Source organism: Silurus aristotelis (assembly GCF_946808225.1).
Source record: "Silurus aristotelis genome assembly, chromosome: 25".
Lineage (NCBI taxonomy): Eukaryota > Metazoa > Chordata > Actinopteri > Siluriformes > Siluridae > Silurus > Silurus aristotelis.
In genome coordinates, this window is record NC_139598.1 from 18,167,548 (window position 1) to 18,191,497 (window position 23,950).

Sequence of the window (23,950 nt, forward strand, 5' to 3'; positions counted from 1 at the left end):
GACATTGAGGAGGGTTTGGTGGTGTTTTTCAAAAGATTTACTGAGGCGAAAGATGGCATTAAACCCGTTAAGTTTTTTGGAGCGATCCAAAACATGTGAAATCACTTTTAATATTTAACAAATTATTATTTATTAGTTACTAAAAAAATTACAAAAAAACATTCTATTTTTTTTTTTATGCTGCCAAAAGGGGGCGTGTTCCAGAGGTACAAAGAGGTTTGAATATACTCTCTGACAGACTTTTCGTTTCATATTTATTTGTTTACTTGTTTTTGTTTGTTTGTTTATTTGTATTTACTCTCCCAGCTTTGGGCCACAGCGCGCCATTTCTTCTCCTCCTCTAACGCGCGCGTGCGCCGCGTCAACGTGAAGCCACACGAGCTACACGCAGTATCGCACGTTCCCTCTAACCGCAGCTCCTGTCACGTGATTTACTGCTGACGCGCATCCAAAATGGCGTCGTGGTAAAGAGACACAGGGGGCGTGGTGGGGACATAAAATCGCACTTATGAAGGAAATAAAAAACGGATTATTTATTTATTTTTTAAAGAATATGTCTCTGAAGCATGTTTATTTGGTAACACGTCAGATAAAGATGATCTCCCAAAGCAAAATGCAATAATTATTATTATATATATATATATATATATATATATATATATATATATATATATATATATATATATATATATATATATATATATATATGAATACATTTATAATATTTCTCTAATATTTTTGCACATATAACGTGAGCGCCGCCATCCACGTCTTTCCTATGGCAGCCGTGCCAGTCGGCACGTGCCCGTGCGCTTAAAAAAAAAAAAAGGTGCCTTTACGTCAGGTTACCAGGGAGACCAGAGACGGGCACGCGCCCTGCATATAAAAAGGCGGCGTCTTGCGGAAGCTGCGCAGTGTAGCTGCAGCATCACGAGCAGAACCTGAGGTGAGTCAGATCCATGCTGTCGTGCGCGTAAAGTTTGGGATCTTTTACATTTTATTTTATTTAAAAAAAAAATACTGTAGTATAATAGGTTTCAGTTATGGAAGATAATTTAGATTTAGATATCTTTCTGAGGTTTGTATGGAAGGATGACAAGAGGATGAGGATGTGTCCTTCGTGCTGGGTCTAGGCCCCGGGGACAAGGACACGGCTTAGCCGGAGAGTTGTATAATCATGAAACCTGAGGAAGGAAGCTGCTCCTCTGGAGGCTTTTTTTTTTGGTGCGTCGTGCTTTTTGACAGCGTTTAAAGGACGCGTGTAATAAATATATGTATGTATCATGACCATCTTTATAAATGTTCGATTAACTGCACATGCAGCAGTATAAATGAAGCTACTTAAATAATGCGCAGATAAATGCGTGTATTCCCTCTGATATCTGAGGAAAACCTGGGGAAAAAAAGCGGAAATGAGCGTGAATGAAAAGGAAACGCGAGCGAGCGAGCGTGCACGCGCTGCGTCATCATCTTTCCAGAATGTACCATCAAACATGAGAGGGGTGATTTTATTCAAGATATGAATGGAAATAATCAATAATTGTACATTTGTGTAAAATATTGTTGATATAAAGAGTTTATTGGAATTCCTGCATCACTAACTCCGAGCAGGGATGATGGTAATGATGGTAATGATGATGGAGGTGATGGTCTTAAAGATAAAGGTATTAACGGCCTGGTAATTCTTTCATTTGAACAAGACAACGACTTAAAAAACGTCTCAGTTTGTCGCTGCCTTTTGCAAGTTCTTCTCGTTTTTATTCGGACTACGCATCAACCACGAAGGTCGCAATATCCGCTATCAAGGTCAAGACGAGCGATGTCTCACATCCTTTCCGTGTCCCAAATCAACGCTCGCTCCCTACGCACGCGCACTCGACGCTCCTAGACGTCCACGCACTTCCTAGTGCACTTCATGTCGAGGTTTCAGGCGTTTGCGACGGTCTACTTTAACACTTTTACGAACGGTTTATTGATTTACAGAATAACAGATTTAACAATAATTCATATTTAATAACACTCTGGAATCGGTATTTGTAAAGCAAGTGTGCTGCAGACTTTGCCTTAAATGGTGCAGTACCAGTGTACGTGATGAATGTCAGCTCTCACTGATGCTGATGCAAACCAGGACCCGTATGATGCTCTGAGGGGGCGGGGCCTCCTCTTTATCTGCTATTAGAAACCTATAATATATATTATAATATATTATAATAATTTATTTGCATATTGATGACTGGTATTGGTGCGTAGGAACAATATTAAACCCACTTTTCACTTTTAATCATCTGTTATGGTCTTTGGTGGTGTATTATCAAATACATCCATGATTAAATACTAGGATTGTGTACAGATGGATATGATGGAAGAATAATCGTCAGTAAGGAATGAATAAGTAGTCGAGAAATCCTGAATGATCCATATTTTTATTACTGGTTCTGAATGCATGCTGTTACAGTGTAATTATATCCTTGGTTTAGTGTTACAGATCATAAATATAAAAATACCCATAGACACGGAGCGTATTAGAGGATTTATAGGTCCGAGTCGATCTGCAGATGTGATGTGGTCTGCAGGATGACACGGCACGCACCACATCCGGTCATTCGAGAAGTCTCCTTCGTGTCCTTGGTCTTATTGACCTCACTGCAGCACGAGGCCGAGAAACATCTGCAGGTCTTAGGTTTCAGCATCTCTGACTGAATATCATCACATAAATGTAATAGTTGAAGAGTCAGGGTGGTGTTCAGTGTGTACGTATCAGGTTTTTATAAGAGTGTGTGTTTTTCTAAGGTGTGGGCTGTGTGTGTGTGTGTGTGTGTTTCACCTCATGGTTCAGGCTCTTGGTGGAAAATTACTGAGAGAGAGAGAGAGAGAGAGAGAGAGAGAGAGAGAGAGAGCAAGGGAGGGGACAGTGAGACACAGTTTGGAAAAGGGGAAAGTTTAGTAATGTAGTAGGAGTGAGATGACACAATCTGTTCATTCTCAGTACGTGCAAGTCTTATAACACACACACACACTTTACATAAGGTTTGTAAATGACTAGGTGTAGGTGAGTAGGAGGGGAGGGGGTAAATGGCCGCAACATGACTCAGCATTTCCTTTAAAAAATGGCTGCCACACCCCTCCCCTTCAAACAAACACCTTCCCAAATCAGCGTGAAACTCCAGTGGTGAAAAACACTGTCTCTGCTCTCCCTGGACAACACTGACCCAGATCCACTCTATGTACTGGATGAGGAATTTTTACATGTATTTGGGTTGATGCAGCTGTTTCCAGCAGTTTACCCAGAAGGACAGCTGGAGATTGGATTTTAGATTAAAGCAGCCGTTTACATATTTTAGAGCCGTGGTTTGTAAAACAGTTATTCTCGTTTCAGGGCGGAGCTTACTTCTGTCCCTGAAAGAAATTTGATACGATTAATAAATTATATAATCATTTAATGTTTTCGAATTTCAGTCAGATTACACTCTGACTCCAGTCTGATTACACTCTGACTCCACTCTGACTGTAGTCTGATTCCACGCTGACTAACACACAGCAACACCCCCCCCCCCCCCCCCCAACCACCAACACCACCACCACCACCACCCCCTCGGGCTTCAGAACCTGTTTCTCCCGTTTTGTTTATCACACAACTTGTCTAGTCTGATCTCTAACAGCAGGAGTGAAATCGGATCTGACCTCATGCTGTTCTTCGCAACAAATCTGAGCACCAAACTCAGAAGGAGAAATAATGAACAAAGCGTGGAAGGAAAGCTGCAGTGTTCGACATTCCTCATGTCCTTGACCAGACGTCATGTGACACATCGCTGTAATTCCAGATGCCTCTCACTGCAGAGGCCGGAGGAGGAGCGCCAGCGTACATTATTTATCATTCCCACAGCAACAGTTTATTCATATGATTAATAAACAGATATTCTTGTAAGGAGACGTTGGGATTTTTTTTTAAGTTTGTTGAAGGACAGATAAGCTTATTCACACACACACACACACACACACATCTTATTACGATGCTGGTAACTGTTTATAGCAACAATAACATAATTTACTTCATTAACACGAACTGTGACTAAAAGTGGATAAAAAAAAAAAAACCTGACAAATGGAAAATAGTTGTGTGAAATAAATGGCTGTGGTGTATTCGGAATAAAACACTTCATGTAAAGATCTTGTAATTACACCACTGGCTGAGGGACTTTAGAGATTAGGATTATCCACTTGTGTACCACACACGCACACACAGAGTCATCAGATTATTAGATTATTACTGTGTCCTCTGTTCGACAGAAACACAAATGTAGGTCGACTCTGGAGAAAAAGCCTGAGCTGCTGCAGTTCCCCCTCTTTGACTTTATTTGTAAAAGGTCGCTCTCACTCATTTTCTGTCTTCACACTTTCGCATGAGCAAGCAGATCGGAAACGTTCCGGTGTCCTTGCAGATGGATCGGACAAAAGCCTCGATCGATAAGACTCAGCCCGTGAGCGATTTTTGTTTTCGTGCCATGGCTGAGAAGTGTTTCCACTGCGGGACAAATCGATTCAGCTCGTACCAAATGAAAAGAAAAAAAAGAAAGCTCTCACAGCTAATGGACATCTCTGTCTCTAAAACATCAAACTTGTGCAGATTGATGTTTCCTTCTAAAGATATACTTCATTACTCCATGATCCAATGATTCCAGATGTACCTACGTTTCTGCCTGAGTTTGTGGCTCTGCAGCTGGGAAGCATGAAACAGTACAAAATTAAATAGTAAAAAAGTAATAAAAGTAAAAAAAATCGCTAACTTGACTGTCCTTGATTTCTTTCCCATGCAGTTTCTTATCAGACTCATTGTGAAAGATCTGTGGAATGAGTTTGCAGAGATGCTCTCTCTGCTGCTACAATCCAACAAAATGTTTGGTTCATATTATATTGGAGGCTCTCTTGGCAGTTTGGTGTTGTCCTATTGCTGACATCCTATTGGTGACTTCCTAATTAGTGTTGTCCTACTTGTGGATTCTTTTCTTGCACTCACTATAATGGTGTATTTTGAAAGTGGTGCACAGTGAACAAGACATTGGACTTCGGATCAGACGGTCATGAGTTTGAATCCCAGCACCCCCTGAACTACCATATCTTGGGTCCTGGAGCAACTCTTAACTCTTAAATGCTCAGACTTCTAAATGAGACATTCAGAAATGAGTTGTTTCTGTTGATAACTTTGTCATGTTGCTATTGCGACATAATCAGCGAGGAGTGATGATTGGGTTTGAGTAAAGCCGGAGTGAACCCTCTCGACTCGGCTCAGGAGTTGCTTTAAACTGTAAATGTTGTAACATCCTGAATTGTGTCACTTCTGCTGCAGTAAACTGACATTTCATCACTTTTTTTTTGCTCCATCGTTGTTGAATCTTGATCTCTGATTGGTCTGAATGTGTTGATTTATTTTCTGTTACAGCAGCACAGCTGCAAATCGTTATTGTTTCTATAGTAACGCTCGTCCTCTGGGATGGACAGAGTGCTGGGAAAAGGTTTAACATTCGGAAGAAGGAGTCTCCAGTGTCAGAGGTCACCGACTTTTTGAAGATGTCATACCACTGATTCTTTTACTGTAGCTGCACTAGCATACTGCGGTTTCTTCAGCGCTGCTTCCTGTTTCCTAGATTAATCTCCCTGCACTTCCTGTGCTCTCTCTCTCTCTCTCTCTCTCTCTCTCTCTCTCTCTCTCTCTTTCTCTCTCTCTCTCTCTCTCTCTCTCTCTCTCTCTCTCTCTCTGCATGCCTTATACGGTCGGAAAGGGAAAGCTCTCGCTCTCGGTGGTGGGTTAGATCCAGGTTGTGTAACTCGTACACTTACACTAAGTTGTAATAAATTTCTGACGTGCACAGACTTGCTTCAGGCGCGTTTGAGTGCACCGAAGTGCAGCGAGTAAATTTTTTACTTTCATACAAACCCTCTATATGTTTATAAGCAGGAAAGCAACCTCGATATTTCATAAACAAACATGCAAGGGTGTGTTAATGTCTAAAGTGCTAAACAAAGTTTTACAGCCTGTTTCCTCCTCACCCTTAGCAACACACTTGCATTTCTGCTTTTCAAACGAGCACAATAGATCCGAGTCGAAGCCAAGTTCCTGAGAGTTCAGAGTTTCTCTCCCCGAGCGGCATGTTAACGACAGCCAGAACAACGAGATCTCCTCGAGCACAAAAACCCCAAATTAGAGGCCCTGCGTGAGAGAACAGAACTGCAGGAAAGGTTTTATTCAGAAACGTTACTCCAAGGCGTTTGTATGACGTGTCATGTTTAAATGAAATGAAACACTCATGACTCGTAGACATTAATGTGTCAAATAAAAAAGTCATGGTGTAAAATAAAATATTAGATTTCAATTCTTAGGTTCAGATTCCAGGGTAGAGATTTCAAGGTTCAGGTTTAAGGTTTTAAATTTTAGGCTTCAGGTGTTAATGTCTTTATTCTGGTTTATTTGTTTTAATTTTTTTGCTTGTATGTATCATCTCAGGTTCGTCTCAGCACTGACATGCAGTTTGAATCGGATTGTTGCTTGAAGCGTGAATAAATAACGTGGGTTGTTTTTTTTTGTTTTTTTTTTTTGGGTTTTTTTTTCTGCAGGTTTCAACTCAACAGCAAACGACCCAATAATCTGAAATCATGTCCAACCTTTGTGTCGGAATCAACGGGTAAGAAAACGCACACGTCTGAATCACGTGTTTGTGAATTGCAAATGTTTGCTTGTTTGTTTGAACGTATTGTGTGTGTGTGTGTGGACAGATTTGGCCGTATCGGTCGCCTGGTCCTCAGGGCCTGCCTGCAGAAAGGGATTAAAGTCACTGCCATCAACGACCCCTTCATTGACCTGCAGTACATGGTGAGCTTCACCTCCTGACCTCCTAATTGCTTAGCGTGGGAGTAAAGGTCATAGAGGTCACGGTGTCGTGTGTGTGTGTGTGTGTGTGTGTGTGTGTGTGTGTGTGTGTGTGTGTGTGTGTGTGTGTGTGTGTGTGTGTGTGTGTGTGTGTGTGGTCTACAGGTCTACATGTTCAAGTACGACTCCACCCACGGACGCTACAAGGGGGAGGTGCGTCAGGAGGGTGGCAAACTGATCGTGGACGGACAGGCCATCTCCGTCTTCCAGTGGTGAGGGGTTTACACACAAACACACACGCACGCGCACACACACACAAACACACGTCTGAACCTAATCATGTGTGTTAGCGCTCCCTGATGAAAGTAGGAAGAGTAGTTGAGTGTGGTATGTGTGGTATGTGTGGTACGTGTGGAACAGGAGATTCAGGGTTTTTTTCCCCTCTGCCTTTACAAAGAGTCACAAATCCTTCTATTATTACTGGACTTTGTGTGCTGGTTTCAGAACAGACTAAAAAAACATGTTCGCCTACACGGAAAGAGAGAGAGAGAGAGAGTGTGTACAAACATTTAAAAATTGTCCTCCTTCTGCCCCTCATCTCTCTTTTCTTTCTCCTTTTCTTTTTCTTCCTTCTCCTCTTTATACTTTTTTCTCCTCTTTCCCTTCTCCTGCTTCTTCTCCTATTCTTCCTCCTCATCTTTCACCTTTTCTTTTCTTTCTGTTCTCAGTATGAAGCCTGCTGAGATCCCATGGGGCGACGCTGGTGCTCTGTACGTGGTTGAGTCCACTGGAGTTTTCCTCAGCATTGAGAAAGCTTCTGTAAGTCTCCTAAACCCCCATAACATCACATCCCCATATTACTCTCAGCAAACCCTCTCCCTAAATCACACTCGTTGGTGTGTGTGTGTGTTTTCTACAGTATCACATTCAGGGCGGAGCCAAGCGTGTGGTAGTCTCCGCCCCCTCCCCCGACGCCCCTATGTTCGTGATGGGAGTCAACGAGGACAAGTACGACCCCTCCAGCATGACCATCGTCAGGTGAGTGAGCAGGAACACAGGAACACTGCTGAGATTAACCCGGATTATTATTCATCAAACCGCATCAACTAATCTGGTTAATTTGTTTCACCAGGAGTTTATTCCATTGAATCTGAATAATTTTTATTTACAAGGATATTCAGGGGTGTTGTTGTTGTTTATTTGTTAGACCCGATCTGTTGTGGTGAATTTATTAGAATTAATTCTAAATTTCTGAATCCATGTTTAAAATGACTTCTGAACTTCTGCACACCTGATTACTGATAACTGGACAGTTTTTCTGCATGTTATTTGAATTTGTTTTATATTAATAACTAATAATGTTAACGCCGATGCCTGGTGGTGTATCTGACAGCAATGCATCCTGCACCACTAACTGCTTGGCTCCTTTGGCCAAAGTCATCCATGACAGCTTTGGTATCGAGGAGGCTCTGATGGTAAGAAGCATCTCTGGAGCTTTGGGATTTTATTAACATTTTCATTATTTTATTTCGAATTTTTACTTAACGATTTACTCAGCGTTATTTTCTCAGCCTTATTTTTAAACGTTCTCTCTTTTTTTTCTCTCAGACCACAGTCCACGCCTACACTGCCACCCAGAAGACGGTGGACGGCCCCTCTGCCAAGGCATGGCGCGACGGCCGTGGTGCTCACCAGAACATCATCCCCGCCTCCACAGGAGCTGCCAAGGCTGTGGGCAAAGTCATCCCAGAGCTGAACGGGTCAGCGCCACAAACACGGCCGTACAGTGTTTCTGACTTTTTCCAAACAGAACGAAATATCTGAACTTTTTTTTTTCCACTTTAGGAAGCTGACCGGCATGGCGTTCCGCGTCCCCGTGGCCGACGTCTCCGTGGTGGATCTGACCTGCCGCCTCTCCACCCCTGCCAGCTACGCTGACATCAAGGAGGCCGTCAAGAAGGCTTCCCATGGATCCCTGAAGGGAATTCTGGGATACACAGAGGACTCTGTGAGTCAGGAGATCATCCACCTGGTCTATTCTATAGAATTCTATTTATTACATGATTGCTTATTGTTTGTTTGTTTGTTTGTTTGTGTAGGTCGTATCCTCCGACTTCGTTGGAGACACCCACTCCTCCATCTTCGATGCCGGTGCCGGGATTTCCCTTAACGACAACTTCGTTAAGCTGATTTCCTGGTATGTTAACAACACAAACACACACACGCACACACAAACACAGATTCTAGATTCTAAATTCTGATTGGTCAGAAGTTGATACCTACAGTTTTGTTCAGTTACTTTACCATTTATATGTTTCTATAGTAACAGAAAAGTGAAAGTTGCTTTAATATACGGCTGTGCAATTTTTCAGATTTTTTTTTTTTTTCAAATTAATTTGAATAATTTTTTTGACTAGTTACACATAAACAAATCCAAATTGTGAGAAATATTCAGGGGAAAAATAAGATTTTTACGTAACGTAAAAGGTAAGGTAACACTAAACGGATAAAACACACATCATTATCATCGTTCTTTCGAATGGGGGTGTGGAATAAGGGGAGTAAAACACAAGGTCATCAGAAGCGTGTCGTCACGTCTCCATAGTATCTGATGATTTCTTTTTTTTTATCTGTTTTTTGTTACAGGTATGATAACGAGTTCGGTTACAGCCACCGCGTCGCCGACCTCCTAATGTACATGCACTCCAAGGAGTAAACGTCTCGACGAGAACCGCATTCCTTCTTTTACATGCACTTATGAGTCATAGCTGAAGCACGAGCATCCCACAAAGTCTCTACAAGACCAGCTAGTCTCTGTAGTGATCAGTGTGTGTGCGAGTGTGTGTGTGTGTGTGTGTGTGTGTGTGTGTGTGTGTGTGTGTATGTTAGTGTGTTGTTCCTTTCTTCCAGAGGTGCTTTTAAGTTGAGCAGTATTTGTGTCTGTGTCACTTAATGAAGCGTTGCTGTAGATGTTCCCATACTGGATGTTCCTGTAATAACGCTGTAATCAGATCGACGGTTTCATGTCAACAGAGGAAAATTAAACACTTTAAAAAGAAACTAACATCAAATAAATAGTTTGAAAAATACCACGATGTCCTGTTTTTCATCTGTGTGTGTGATACGAACGAACTTTACGACCAAAAACGCGAAGGAAAAATTCAACTTCATTCCGTTTGGTATCTGAATTTCAGCACAAATGTATTAATTTGTTGAATATTTGATTTATATTGACTGCAGGAGATCGAACAGGATTCACACTTTTACTGTACACGTGTTCGTTTGTTTATTAGTTCGTTTTCAGAATGTAGAATTCTGTGTTCTGTCTGTATTCAGTCTCCAACTGAAGCTTCACCAGATTCACCTTTGACCTGTTTTAGAGAACTGGTTGATTATTGGTTGATCTGATGTCGTTCACTCGCCTTCATTAGTGACCTTCTACATTCATCTCCACAATTCATCAGTTCAACACATTTACACAATAAAAGTTTAATAGAAATGTTAAATAACAGATTTTGAAAACTGGTTTAATCATTTTGCACTCAATGACGTACACAATGAACTGATGCTGAGATGTTTTTGGGGGTTAAAACTATTCAGGTGAAACCAGTAGAATTTAATCTGATCAACATGAACATAAACAACTGATACTGTAGGAAACAGCAGACACTTAAACACAATCCATAAAATTCATGTACTAAAGCGTTCGCAATTTGATCAAAGCGACTGAGAAAAACTGTAATAACACTGATCAACTGCGCTCCAAGTGGCAACCATGAAGTGGAGAATAATGTGATGCAGTGCCCTATAGGCTCTCCTACATCCCCCAAAAAAAGGTCAAGCGCCCTCTAGTGGTGACAGCGTGAAATAATACCCTTGTTTTTTCTCTCCGCTGAGTTGGAGGTGTGCTTTAAAGAAAACTGTTAACATTCCCTCCCGTTTGATCACCTGTTTCTGCCTCTGACCTTCAAACAACCTGAACCTCTCTCTTTCTCTTTCTTTCTTTCTCTTTCTCTTTCTTTCTTTCTCTTTCTCTTTCTTTCTTTCTCTCTCTCTCTCTCTCTCTCTCTCTCTCTCTCTCTCTCTCTCTCTCTCTCTCTTTTGTAATATTGAAAGTGAAAGAGTCTCCCACAAGAAAACGGAAAAGCAAACGCATCGATCACGGAAACTCAGCAGAGCTCAGTAAGTTCTCATCACTGTAATATAATTTACATATAATATGGGAAGAATTCAGATCCTTTATCTTATTATAATAATTATTCTGTGCATTATTGGATTCCTCAGTAATTCATGGACCTGGATAGGAAGCTTCTAGATGTCTAGATGTCTGTCTGATGTGTGCAGCTGTTGATCATAATTTCTTTTTATCCCCATTGCATCGTGTTGCATCAGATCGCACTGTATACCGGTGAATATCGCATCGCTTCGGTAGCTGCTTCATGTGCATCATTAATGTATCGGGGATCGTTGGGGTTTATCGGTAGAAGAATGATGAGTTTATGGATGTGGTGAGGGAAGACATGCTGGTAGTTGGTTGCTTGGAAAGAGGCAGATGTAGAGGACAGAGGGGTATGGAGACGATGATCCGCTGTGGCGCCCCCTAATGGTAGAAGCTGAAAGAAGACGAGGGGTTGAGGGTTAAAGGTAAAAGTGTTCACCTGAGGAAAAGTACTGTATTTTATAGTTCACATATTTTTACCCTGAGAGTGTAAACACAGCAGATCCAGACGCTTTTCTTCTCACGTTTGTGTACACGCAGATGAAGGAAGAAGCAATTGCACTCGTTGTGTATAATAGAATAGAAAAGATCAGAGTTTTGTTTCTGTATCTTTGTTTGACTACGTGATGTTTCACATGAAAGGAAATGAAGGTTATCAGGTTACAGAATGTTGGTCAAACCAGTTTGATGGTCAAAGTGAGAGGTTTCATATTTTCTAGAGTTCATAATGTTACTTAAGGACACCTGCGAATTTCATGTAGTCTGAAGTTCAGTAGACGGACGTAGACCCTTTTAATTAAATACTAAATTATATAAAGGAAATTTAATATAAATATTTTTTTCACTTCCTAATTTCCGATTTTCAATATCATGTGACAAATAAATCCGAGGCAGGTTTTTGTTGATCTGCCGCTCATTGTGATGTGTTAAAGAGCGGCGCAACGCAATCAGAGGAAAGTGCTTCCTGCCTTCTTTCTCATACGTGACCCACACGGACTCTCATGATTGTCCAGAGTCACTGTGTTTGAGAGGAAAAAGAGTTTATTCCTAGTCTTATTGTGGTCATAGAGCCACGTGCTTAAAACAGTCAGCATCGTGTCTAACAGAGAAATGAAAAATGTTTTGAGGCAACATCTAAAACATATTGAAACATACCCTTAGAGTTTACCTTTGAGTTTTTTATAAAATACAGGGATAATAGGAAGTAAAAGTAAAAATGTTTTGCCTTTTTTATTATCAGCCATGAAAAGGCAGGTCTGCAGCCGAACGGCAGAACAAGATGAATTTACAGAGAAGCACAGCAGAAGCTCCGGCGAATCAGAGGTGAGTACAGCTCCTATCAATCTTCTTTCCATCTTTAAAGGGGTGCCAATAATTATGGCGCTAAAAGTGTTTGTCGTTGTTATGGATACATTTATTTCATTTCACATTGTAATGATTTATACAGACCTTCTGTGTATGGTCTCTTTATGTATTTATTACTACTGAATGTGATGCTGCTCTGTGTCACTTTGTTGAAATGTTTTTTTGTTTATTTAGGCAGAAAGATCGAACTCTCCGGCTCCCAGCTTTGTGTCCATGAAGAGCGATGCGTCCATAAACATATTTGACGATTTCAGTCGAGGAGAAAACAACAAACCATCCAGGTTCATGATTCACTCATCAGCACCTACAGAGATTAAACATTCCTTTCTCGTCTGAGTGAAGATCACAAACAAACAAACGATTCCCACTTTTCATTCTGTTCTCGCGCATCTTCTTTTTGATTTGCGCTTTATTGCAGCTTCACCACCGTCCCACTTTAGTGTCTCGGTTTTCTTTTAGAAACCCCTCATTCATAGGAATTTGATCCTTTAAAGAATTTTAAAGAAGAGAAGAGAAGAGAAGAGAAAAGAAGAGAAGTGAAGATAAGATAAGAGAAGAGAAGAGAAGAGAAGAGAAGAGAAGAGAAGAGAAGTGAAGAGAAGAGAAGAGAAGAGAAGAGAAGAGAAGAGGAGAGGATGAAATAAGATGAAATAAGATGAAATAAAAAGAGGAGGGAATAGATAGATAGATAGATAGATAGATAGATAGATAGATAGATAGATAGATAGATAGATAGATAGATAGATAGATAGATAGATAGATAGATAGATAGATAGATAGATAGATAGATAGTACGGGTACACAGTAATGAAATAGTAGCAATTGGGCAGATTGACATGTGCAGATCTTTATGTAAATGTATGTACAGCAGAGAGATATAAAGACGATTTGAAAGTACAATAAATAAATAGATAGATAGAGATGAGATTAGATGAGATGAGAGAAGGTGTAGGATGACATAAGAGAAGGGGTGAGATGAGATAAAATGAGATAAGATGAGAGGTGAGATGCGATCAGATCAGATGAGAGAAGGGGTGAGATGAGAGGTAAAGAAGGGTTTAGATGAGATGAGATGAGATGAGATGAGATGAGATGAGATGAGATGAGGGATGAGATGAGATGAGAGAAGGGATGAGATGAGATAAGATGAGATGAGATGAGAGAAGGGGTGAGATGAGATGAGGGATGAGGAGGGATGAGATCAGATAAAAATATAAAGAAAAGAAGACAGAAGAGAATGAAAGAGAAGAGACAAGCTTATTATAACAGCAAAGAAGGAATCAATCTGGAACTTCATATTTTTTTATTATTATTTATAATTTTTTACGCTTTAATACATATGAGTGTAATGTTATGGGGTGCACATACTTTCGGTGATATTGTGTAGTCTCATGTTTAAACTTCTGAAGATTCCTGAACTTTAAAATGTTTGAACCATGAGCAAGAAAAGTGATCAAAGCAACACTTCAATTGCAGGAACTGAAACGTTTTATTTATTATAATGAGCTCATTTTATTTTCCTGCCATTCGCAGTGTGGGAAGAGAAAAACCAGCGTCACTGAGCTACGACTCTGTGGTGAGTGAAGAGTCAGGAGAACGAAGCTTTTTAATTAGCTTCTTAATAAAATAATACAATAATCGCTTGTCTTTTTGTTCATTTAGGCAGAAAGATCGAACTCTCCGGCTCCCAGCTTTGTGTCCATGAAGAGCGATGCGTCCATAAACATATTTGACGATTTCAGTCGAGGAGAAAAAAACAAAACATACAGGTTCCTGATTCACTAATCAGCACCTACAGAGATTAAACATTCCTTTATTCCTTCAAACAAACGATTTCATTCTGTTCCCACATGAAAAAAGGAACATATAAATGCTGTTGCTTAAGAAGCTGGTCTTCTTTTTTTAGATGAGAGGAGATGAGATAAGATGAAATGAGATAAGAAGGGATGAGATGAGATGAAATTAAAATATATAAAACAATTAGGTGTGAAGAGAATGAAAGAGAAGAGAAGAGAAGAGAAGAGAAGAGAAGAGAAGAGAAGAGAAGAGAAGAGAAAAGAAGAGAAGAGAAGAGAAGAGAAGAGAAGAGAAGAGAAGAGAAAAGAAGAGAAAAGAAGAGAAGAGAAGAGAAGAGAAGAGAAGAGAAGAGAAGAGAAGAGCTTATTATACCTGATGGAACATGATATTTTATTTTAACTTATTATTATTTTTTTTATTATTATTATATTTTTTTACAAATATGAGTGCAATGTTATGGGGTGCACATACTTTTGGTGATATTGTAGTCCCTTGTTTGAGACCTTATTTCTAAATTTTTTATCCATGAGCAAGAAATTAGTAATTGCAGGAGTTAATGGCAGAAACTGAAAAGTTTTATTGAATGAGCTGTTTTTATTTTTCTGCCATTTGCAGTGAAAAACCAGCGTCACTGAGCTACGACTTTGTGGTGAGTGAAAAGTCATCAGAACTCCACCAGCACCATGAGGAACCTCCATCTGACGCAGATCCACTCACATCACAAGAGAGGAAACTCTGCCTGCAGCACCACACGCCTCTGGAGATTTACTGCAGGACGGACCAGACGCTTATCTGCAAACAGTGTGCGACTGTGGAGCATCGAGGACACGACAAAACTTACGAAGCAGGCGCCAGGGTACGACAAAAACACACAAAAAACACGTGATGTACAAAGAAACTGTGCGGCTTATGCATGGACGCATTACACATAACTTCCTATTAAAGATTTACAGTGTTGACACTGGAGACTCCTTCCATCAGCAATAGCATGTATCTGTGCTACGTCAGAGCTGCTGTTACGGGCAATAATGTTCGTCTTTATTCGTTCCAGGTGCTGCTGGAGCTCGACACGTTGTCATTACTTGAGCAAACGCTAAACAACGTAGATACCAACATGTTCATGGGGTATCTGTGCCAAAATTACCCAGAATGCTTCGAGACCCCTCAGATGACTGATATCCAGGAAACAGCTAAACTCATTCTGAAGAGATTTGGTCTAGACGGAGCTCCAAAGATTGCTCTGAAGGTCATGTTGGAGTTAGGTAGGATGGAAGATCCGTTTACTGAGGCGTTTCAAAAGTCTAAACTCATTGTTTCATTCGATTCTTTTGTTTTCACAGGGAAAAGTCATAGGAACGTCCAAGATCGGCTGAAATCTAAACTACAGAGTCATCTCCGATCCAAATTCCAGTGTATCAGGGAAGGAAATGCTCAGCAGGGGAATCCCATTCTCCTGAATGACATCTTCACAGAGCTTCTCATTACAGAAGGAGGCGATGGAGCCATCAATGAAGAGCACGAGATCAGACAAATTGAGGATGCGTGCAAGAACAAGGGAATGGAAGAGATTGTGATCAAATGCAACGATATATTTCAGCCTTTACCTGGACGCAACAAACGCATCAGGACCGTCCTGACCAAGGGCATCGCCGGGATCGGGAAAACCGTCTCTGTACACAAATTTATCTTGGACTGGGCAGAAGGAAAAGCCAATCAGGATATAAATTACATCTTCCCGCTTCCTTTCCGTGACCTGAATTTGAAAGCAAACGGCCAATACAGTGTGATGCAGCTTCTTCATCAGTATTTCCCAGAACTTAAAGAACTCAAAACTATACGGAGCGAAGAAGTGAAAACTGTGTTCATCTTTGACGGCCTCGACGAGTGCCGTCTTCGCCTGGATTTCAGGAACAACGAAATGTGTTGTGACTTAACCAAGAAGATCCCGGTAAATGCTCTGCTAACAAACCTCATTCAAGGAAATTTACTTCCATCTGCTCTTCTCTGGGTCACCTCTCGACCTGCGGCGGCCAATCAGATCCCTCCGGAGTGCGTCGACCAAGTTACAGAGGTCCGAGGATTTAACGACTCGGACAAAGAGAACTACTTCCGAAAAAGGTTCAGTGACCAAGGGCTTGCCGAAAAAATCATCAAACACATCAAGTCCTCGCGGAGCCTCCACATCATGTGCCACATCCCGGTCTTCTGCTGGATTTCTGCAACAGTTTTGGAGAAGATGTTGGACAAGTCAGACATGGAAGTACCCAAAACTCTGACCCAGATGTACACCCACTTTCTTCTCATTCAGACACATTTGAAAAACAAGAAATACCATGGAGTGATTCAGGACAACATGGAACTCCTGGAATCAGACAAAGAGATGCTCTTCAAATTGTCCAAGCTGGCCTTTCTCCAGTTAGAAAAACAAAATCTGATTTTCTATGAAACCGACTTGACCGAATGTGACATCGATGTTAGCAAGGCAACCGAATACTCTGCAATTTGCACAGAAATTTTCAAAGAAGAGTTTGGATTGTACCGCGAGAAGGTCTTCTGCTTTGTACATCTGAGCATTCAGGAGCACTTGGCTGCTCTCCATGCGCAGCTTAACTTTACAAACAGCCACATTAACATACTTCAGGAAGACACAAAGAATCACAGCAAACCGGTGAAGATGTCCGATTTGCACAAGAGCGCTGTGGATAGAGCGTTAAAGAGTAAGAACGGACACTTTGACCTTTTCCTGCGATTTCTTCTCGGCCTCTCCCTCGATTCCAATCAGGCCCTTTTGAAAAGTCTGCTGCCAAAACCGTGCTCGGAAAGTTTGGAGGAAACGGTGAACTACATAAAGGAGAAGATCAGAAAGGAGTCATCTGCAGAAAGGACCATCAACCTGTTCCACTGCCTAAATGAACTGAATTACAACTCACTGGTGGAAGAAATTCATAATTTCCTTAGATCAGGCCAGCAGACGGAGAAGGAGCTTCAGCCTGACCAGTGCTCAGCTTTGGCCTATGTGCTGCTAACGTCAGAAAATGTAATGAACGAATTTGACTTGAAGATGTGTAACACGTCTCCTGAAGGATATCGGAGACTGTTACCAGTTGTCAAGACCTCGAGAAAAGCCAGGTACGTGGAAATGTTAATATAATTTACATAACCTTCAAAGTAAATTCACACTGTCTGACAATATTTGCAGAAGTAATCTCTATCTACCCTCTTCTGCATACATGACCTCAAAGATGTTTCTGTTTAGCTAGTCTCCCTATCAGAGGATGATTTAACAGGTCAATTCCAATTTGTCAATTGTTCTGGACTTGCTAAAAACCGATCCCAGGTCATGTTAGCATGATGGAATAAAGCTGAAGTCCGGGGTGGTTTGGTGCGAGTGGGAGCCGGAGCCGGGGGAGCACATGTAAGGCAGCAAGTCTGCCATGTGATCCCCAATCTAATAGACAACCATTGGTCCTGTCGAGGTGGGGGTAGTGTCTTTGGAGCCTGGGGAAATCAAGCATTGCAGGAATGTGTGGTAAAGGTATGACTAGAAACGACAGCCACTCCTGGTGGAGTTTCGTAATTGTGATTTGCAGTGGCTTGGTGTGACCGACTACCCGATGCAGGATGTGCCCATCCAGGACTTAAATCAGTTGAGCAGATGGCAGTGGCTCAGAGTCAATGCTCAGCTTAAGAGCTAGCTAATCACCTGGGAACATGGCGTCTTCCTTGGACTCTATAAAGGCTGCCAGTTCATGGGTCTAGTTTTAGACTTTGAACCGGATTTTGAGTAGTGACTTAGAGGAGACCAATAGCTGCTGGCCCGACAGAGGCCCCTCCTTCAGTGCCAAGCACTCCCTTTTGCTGGGCAAGGGACCGCCATATGTCCCACTTTCCCACATTGGCAGCAGAGTCCCATAGTGAACTGCCTTTCCTTCTCTGTTTGCAATAGTTGTTAGCGGCTGATCTCTATGGTCTAAGTTGGTGCATGGGTCTCAGGAGAAACCACCGTCTTAGCAGGAACAGTGCAAGGCAAGGAGGACCAAGGTCTAGGTTGAATTAGCTTTTCTCGGCCCGGCGTTCCCTACTTTGGTGATCAATTCTGGTAGCAAGGCTGTTCAGGTAGTCAAGGTCAGGGGTAGTTCTCAGACGGCAAGCTCGTCCTTCACCTTAGTTGAGAGTCCTCAGACAAAGTTGTTGTACAGCTTTGTGGAGTTCCATCTGCTGTGGGTAGGGGCTATGCAGAAATCCGTGTATTTTCAGCGATTGAACTAATGACCTGAGCGGACTGGATCAAGGACCAAGCCAAGCAACGCAGATTGCTGACTGTAACTCAGTGGTGGCCTATAGCTTGGCTCTGCCTGACAACACTGAAATAGCAAAGTTCTCCTTGGAGCATTCGGTGGAAAAGGAGAATGGCTGAAGCTTCTTTTGCATCTGTAAATATCGCAGAGGAAAGTGAAAAATGATGACGTCACGTGACTGACAGTGTATTTATTAGTTTCTTTGTTCCCCAGTTTTTCTTCTCAGCTTGTTGCTTCCCTGTCTCAAACGAGTATCTCTCTTGTCCTCTCTTGTTAAATTTTTACTATGTTTCAGTTGAGAGCTTTTGTCTTTCACACTTTAGACCCAAGTTTAGGTCCTGGCCCTGATACCTTCAGCACTAAACCTACTGATCACACTCTCCTGTTTCTGATTGCACCTAATGAACATTGTATTTAAGCCCTGGTCCTTGTAGCTTTATTTCTTAAGTGTGTTAGCTGAAATCTTATTGATCAGCTTGATTCTATCTCTCAACTTTTTACAGTCTTGCTGGTGTCAACCTCACAGATGAATCCTGCGAGACCCTGGCTTCAATCCTCCAGTCCGCTAACTCGCACCTAGTAGAACTGGACCTGAGCTTTAACAGTTTGGGAGATTTAGGAGTGAAACTTCTGTGTACGGGTCTCATGAATCCACAGAGCAAACTGGAGAAACTGACTCTCAGTCACAACGAGCTTGAACACATCGGGGTGAAGCTGCTATGCGATTGTCTGATGAGTCCACACTGTAAACTGCAGACGCTCGGGTTTGTATTAATTCTGCTTGGGTTTGCAGTAATAATGGCACTTAATTTACACTGTACTATGAAGTTCCCCTATAAAGAGTCAGAAATCATCGGGTTCATTGTGTTTATTGATCTCTTTTACATTGTGCAAGTTTTCAACAGATCAGACATTTTATAAGAAACCTAGGAACAGAATTTGTGTCTGGTTGTATCATATGTATGTTTTTGTACTTTTTACACTGTTTGCAGTTTGGCTGGTACAAACTTCTCATCACAATCATGTGAAATAATGGCCTCAGTTTTCCAGTCTGCTCACTCGCAACTGAAAGAGCTCGACCTCGGCTCTAATAATGACATAAAAGACTCCGGAGTGAAGCTTCTCTCTGCTGGACTGATCAGTGTGCAGTGTAAACTTGAGAAACTCAGGTTCATTTACAATAAACTCATTCAGTGTTGAATAAAAACTAGTTTCAAGGAAACAACAATAAAACAAACTGAAATTGTTTCTGTCACTCTTTACTGTAGGCTGGACAGATGTGACCTCAGCCACGAATCATGCGAAGCCTTGAAAACTGCCCTCCAGTCGCCAAACTCATGCTTAAACCAGCTGGATCTCAGCTACAACAAGCTAGGAGACTCTGGAGTGCAACATCTGTGTGATGGACTAACACATCCAAACTGTAAGCTGGAGCTACTGGATCTGAGCTACAACAACCTGGGCCACTCGGGAATAAAACTTCTCTCCAGTGGACTGATGAATGCAGACTGTAAACTCAGGAGTATAAGGTTTATCATCACAGCAATCCTGTTTCTGAAGATACAATTTATTTTAGCACAAACTCATGTATGTGGAAGAGGGCAGATAGCTCTTTCCTTAAAGTGTTTTGCGCTGCCTTGTGATGCAATAGTTAAAAAATAATAATCATTTTTGGAACGATTGGAGAATGGACTTAATTCTGTTCTTAAACTATTCTGGAACAAGTGGTTGAAATACATTAGAACTGGTTTCTGAACAGTTGTGTTATAGGGTCTCTAGGATCAGTACTCTGTTGACGATATGTTACATATGCATTCAAAAAATGGAATAATTTTTCAGCTGATTATGTTATATGCTTATCTGCAGACTTGCTGATATCGGAATTCAGGAGGAGACGTGTGAAACTCTGGCTTTAGTGCTACAGTCAGAAAACCCACACCTCAGAGAGCTTGATCTCAGTAACAATTACATTGGAGATTTAGGAGTGGAGCTGCTTTGTGTTGGATTAATCAGCCCAAAGTGCTCCCTCGAAAAACTCAGGTGAACACCATGTCTACATTATTTTATTTATTTTTATTAGACATTAGAACATTAGGTTTATTCACTTATGTTTGCTGTAATTTATCCTTTTTTTTTTTTCTCGGCTGCAGTCTGCGATGGTGTAATCTCACAGAGAGGTCCTGTACAAACCTGGCCTCGGTGCTGAGTTCCCACAGTCGTCTGACAGAACTGGAGCTGAGAGACAACGATGTGAAAGATTCAGGGCTGAAGCTGCTTTGTGTTGGTCTTCAGGGTCCAGGATGCTCGCTGCAGAAACTGGGGTAAGAAACTTCATTACTGATGTCTGCATTATTGAAGGAGTTCTTATGATGAAATTCAATTTAATTTTCTCAAATATATTTCAAGAGATGAATTCGTTTAAGATATCCTTTTACATGAAAAGCTGCTTTTGTTGCAGTGTTGTTGTCCTAATTTAGTGAATAAAACACCCTGATTTCATTAAGAATCACAGAACCAGATTTGCATGTAATTAGTGGTTCTTCTGCAGTCTTTCAGGCTGTTGTGTAACAGAAGATGGCTGTGCTGCTCTAGCTTTGGCTTTAAGCTCAGATCACTCGAAGCTCAGAGAGATAGACCTCAGCTACAATCATCCAGGAGAGTCTGGAGTGAGACAGCTGTCTGCTGTACGAGATAATCCATACTTTCACCTGGAGAAACTGAGGTAAGTGAAGCAAAAGTAGGAAAAGCTACTTTACTAGGGCTCTTGTCTGAGCTGACGCTGTCCAGACTAGGACAAGCTGATATAAATTTGCATATCACCATATCATACATGTCTAACCCAAACATGTTTAGTTCAATTAGTTTGTCTTTAATAAAAAAATGGCTTCATGCTTTCGATTTAGAATTTATAGTACATTGAAGGTTTCCCAGAGAAAAGTAAATTCTCACTTCTCTTACTTGATTTCTTTGTTCTTTGTACAGCGTGGAGCACATCGGCGCATGCAGGATCAAACTAGGACTGAAGAAATGTAAGAACGTACACACATTCCATCATTAAGGCTGTTTCTAAAGACATATCATTCTTCAGAGTTTCATTTAGATCTCATTGATTTAGATCCTTTAACTACAAATTACTACATTTCTAGCATATAGTGTTAAAATATTCAAATATTGTTAATAATTGAATTTAAATCGCCATTTCTGCAGACGCCTGTGAGATCACTCTTGACCCAAATACAGCACATAGAACTATGACGCTGAGTGGGAATAAAAAGGTGACAAGGACTCGAAGTCAGCATCCGTACCCGGACCATCCAGACAGATTCGAGTACTACGCCCAGATTTTGTGCAATGAGTCCCTGAGCGGCGCTCGCTTCTACTGGGAGACGGAGTGGACCGGCAATAACGTCTACAATGGAGTAACTTACAAAGGTATCAACAAAAAAGGTCGCAGCAATGACTGCAAACTAGGGATGAATAATATCTCCTGGATTTTGTTCTGTTCAAACAACTATGGTTATTATGCTGGTTATAATAACAAGGAGACAGTGGTATCTCCTCCACCCAACCCCTCCAGAAGAATGGGGATCTATTTAGACTGGGAGGCTGGTACACTTTCGTATTTTATCATCTCGTCTGACAGGGTGTATCACTCATACACATTTCACACAACATTCACCGAGCCACTGTATCCAGGTTTCCGGGTTGATGACACAGTGACGTTGTGTGAACTGGGATAAGATTTTAAAAAGGGTATTTTTTTTTTTTTTTTATGGAAATGATGTTAAAACATGATCTTATTTTCAGGGCCATTTCGTGCTGTAAGTGGTATAAGTGGTCGCTGACTGAAGTGCGTTTTTTTGACAATTATTTTATATTTTTATATTATATATGCATATATAATATTGCCATCAGAACGGCGAGTTCTTTTGTCATTGTTCACAAATAAGACCATCAAAATGTTTAGTGATGTTGTCAGTATTATTGCGGTTTCAGTATTTCATCATACAAACGTCTGTATATCACCTATGAATTTTAACAGCACACATTTATTTATTTGAATGGCTTTTTTATTTATATTGATTGCAAGACATTTTTACTGTACACTAATAGTGTTCGTTCGTTTCTTAGTTGTTCATCCATTTTCAGAATGTATAATTCTGTGTTTTGCTCTGTTTTCACTCTTCATTTAAATTTTCAACAAATTCACCTTCAACTGTTTTACAGAACTGGTTGATTATTGGTTGATCTGATGCCATACACTCAACTTCATTAGTCACTTTTAAGATTCATCTGCACAATTCATCAATTAAACACATTTACAAAAAGTTTAATATCAATTTTTGATGACAGATGATGACATTCAGTAACTTATGCAATGATCTGATGCCTAAATGTTTTGCAGGCTAAAACTATCCAGGTAAAAACCAGTATAATATAATTAATAAACATGATATAAAACAATTGATAATGTAGAAAACAGCAGACACTCGTACACAATCAATTAAATTAATGTACCAAAGCAGTCGCTGTTTGATCAAATCAACAAGAAATGTTTTTATGATTAGCACAAGTGACATAATGTGGAGGTTTAAACAAGTAATTTTGAGAATTTAATTTCTGATCTGAGAAACGCTCCAAAGCGACTGAGACAAGCTGCAATCTTAAACTTTATTTTGAAGACATAATTATTACAATTTCTGCTTATTTATTTGTTAATTATATTTTTGTATATCATTTATGAAGTTCTAGATGTTATTTTTATTATATTGTTTATTAAAATAGTTTTTCACTGTAATGAAGTATTAATTGTTGCACAGTAATTAAAAAAGCCACTTGAATGATCGGTTTTAGATGCCTAATTTTGTGAAATCCTGCAAATATTATTTATGTACACACACACGCACACACACGCACACAAACACACACACACACACACACACACACACACACACTGATTTCCGACCGTTATTTTCAACGGAATCAGCAAAACGACTCTTCTGAACTGTGAGTCGACTTCAAGCCGCAAAAAGGAAAAGCCTTGTCTAAGAACTGAAACGGTTTAAATACGACAACAAACTTCTGTCAAATGCAAAATACAAAGAAAGTTTGTTGCATCAAAAAACTTACATCAAATAAATAGTTTGAAAAATACGACTTGTGTGCTTTAAAAAGAATTCTGTTTCTGCCCATTTACCTCAAGCAAACTATCTCTGTCTCTGCCCCTCAGACTGCTGTTTCTACCCCTGCCTCTGATCACCTGTTTCTGCCCCTCAGACCATGTCAGCCTGTTTCTGCCCCCTGCCCTTCACTCAGTCTGTTTCTTCCCCCTGCCCTTCACTCAGTCTGTTTCTTCCCCCTGCCCTTTACTCAGTCTGTTTCTTCCCCCTGCCCTTTACTCAGTCTGTT

At 40.8% G+C, this 23,950-nt stretch overlaps 2 protein-coding genes across 3 annotated transcripts; both read left to right on the plus strand.

Moving 5' to 3' along the window:
• The first annotated feature begins 821 nt into the window (after positions 1–821).
• gapdhs (glyceraldehyde-3-phosphate dehydrogenase, spermatogenic) lies at positions 822–9,951 on the plus strand. Of its 2 annotated transcripts, none has more exons than XM_083529735.1 (11): positions 822–946; positions 6,610–6,677; positions 6,769–6,865; positions 7,028–7,134; positions 7,591–7,681; positions 7,782–7,900; positions 8,256–8,337; positions 8,471–8,622; positions 8,708–8,870; positions 8,962–9,059; positions 9,509–9,951. In XM_083529735.1, the coding sequence occupies exons 2-11, from the start codon at positions 6,649–6,651 to the stop codon at positions 9,576–9,578; spliced, it is 1,008 nt and encodes a 335-aa protein (XP_083385861.1). In that variant the 5' UTR covers positions 822–946; positions 6,610–6,648; the 3' UTR covers positions 9,579–9,951. The 2 variants fall into 2 exon arrangements, with proteins under 2 accessions (XP_083385861.1, XP_083385862.1); XM_083529736.1 differs by lacking the exon at positions 822–946 and adding an exon at positions 6,120–6,234.
• Positions 9,952–10,779: 828 nt separating this feature from the next.
• Positions 10,780–23,339, plus strand: LOC310719723 (NACHT, LRR and PYD domains-containing protein 12-like). The gene is made up of 16 exons (XM_083529715.1): positions 10,780–11,044; positions 12,322–12,404; positions 12,621–12,727; positions 13,980–14,022; positions 14,109–14,215; positions 14,859–15,099; positions 15,295–15,505; positions 15,584–17,372; positions 19,045–19,305; positions 19,534–19,710; positions 19,810–20,070; positions 20,408–20,581; positions 20,692–20,862; positions 21,090–21,263; positions 21,524–21,570; positions 21,749–23,339. The coding sequence occupies exons 2-16, from the start codon at positions 12,324–12,326 to the stop codon at positions 22,279–22,281; spliced, it is 4,377 nt and encodes a 1,458-aa protein (XP_083385841.1). The 5' UTR covers positions 10,780–11,044; positions 12,322–12,323; the 3' UTR covers positions 22,282–23,339.
• The last annotated feature ends 611 nt before the right edge of the window (positions 23,340–23,950 follow it).

Bases quoted from the DNA above. Each gene is read 5' to 3' on its own strand.
- gapdhs (XM_083529735.1), top strand. From the start codon at position 6,649: ATGTCCAACCTTTGTGTCGGAATCAACGG. The intron at 6,866-7,027 runs GTGAGCTTCACC...TGTGGTCTACAG, and splicing joins TCATTGACCTGCAGTACATG to GTCTACATGTTCAAGTACGA. The intron at 8,871-8,961 runs GTGAGTCAGGAG...TTGTTTGTGTAG, and splicing joins TGGGATACACAGAGGACTCT to GTCGTATCCTCCGACTTCGT.
- LOC310719723 (XM_083529715.1), top strand. From the start codon at position 12,324: ATGAAAAGGCAGGTCTGCAGCCGAACGGCAGAACAAGATGAATTTACA. The intron at 14,023-14,108 runs GTGAGTGAAGAG...TTGTTCATTTAG, and splicing joins CACTGAGCTACGACTCTGTG to GCAGAAAGATCGAACTCTCC. The intron at 17,373-19,044 runs GTACGTGGAAAT...AACTTTTTACAG, and splicing joins AAGACCTCGAGAAAAGCCAG to TCTTGCTGGTGTCAACCTCA.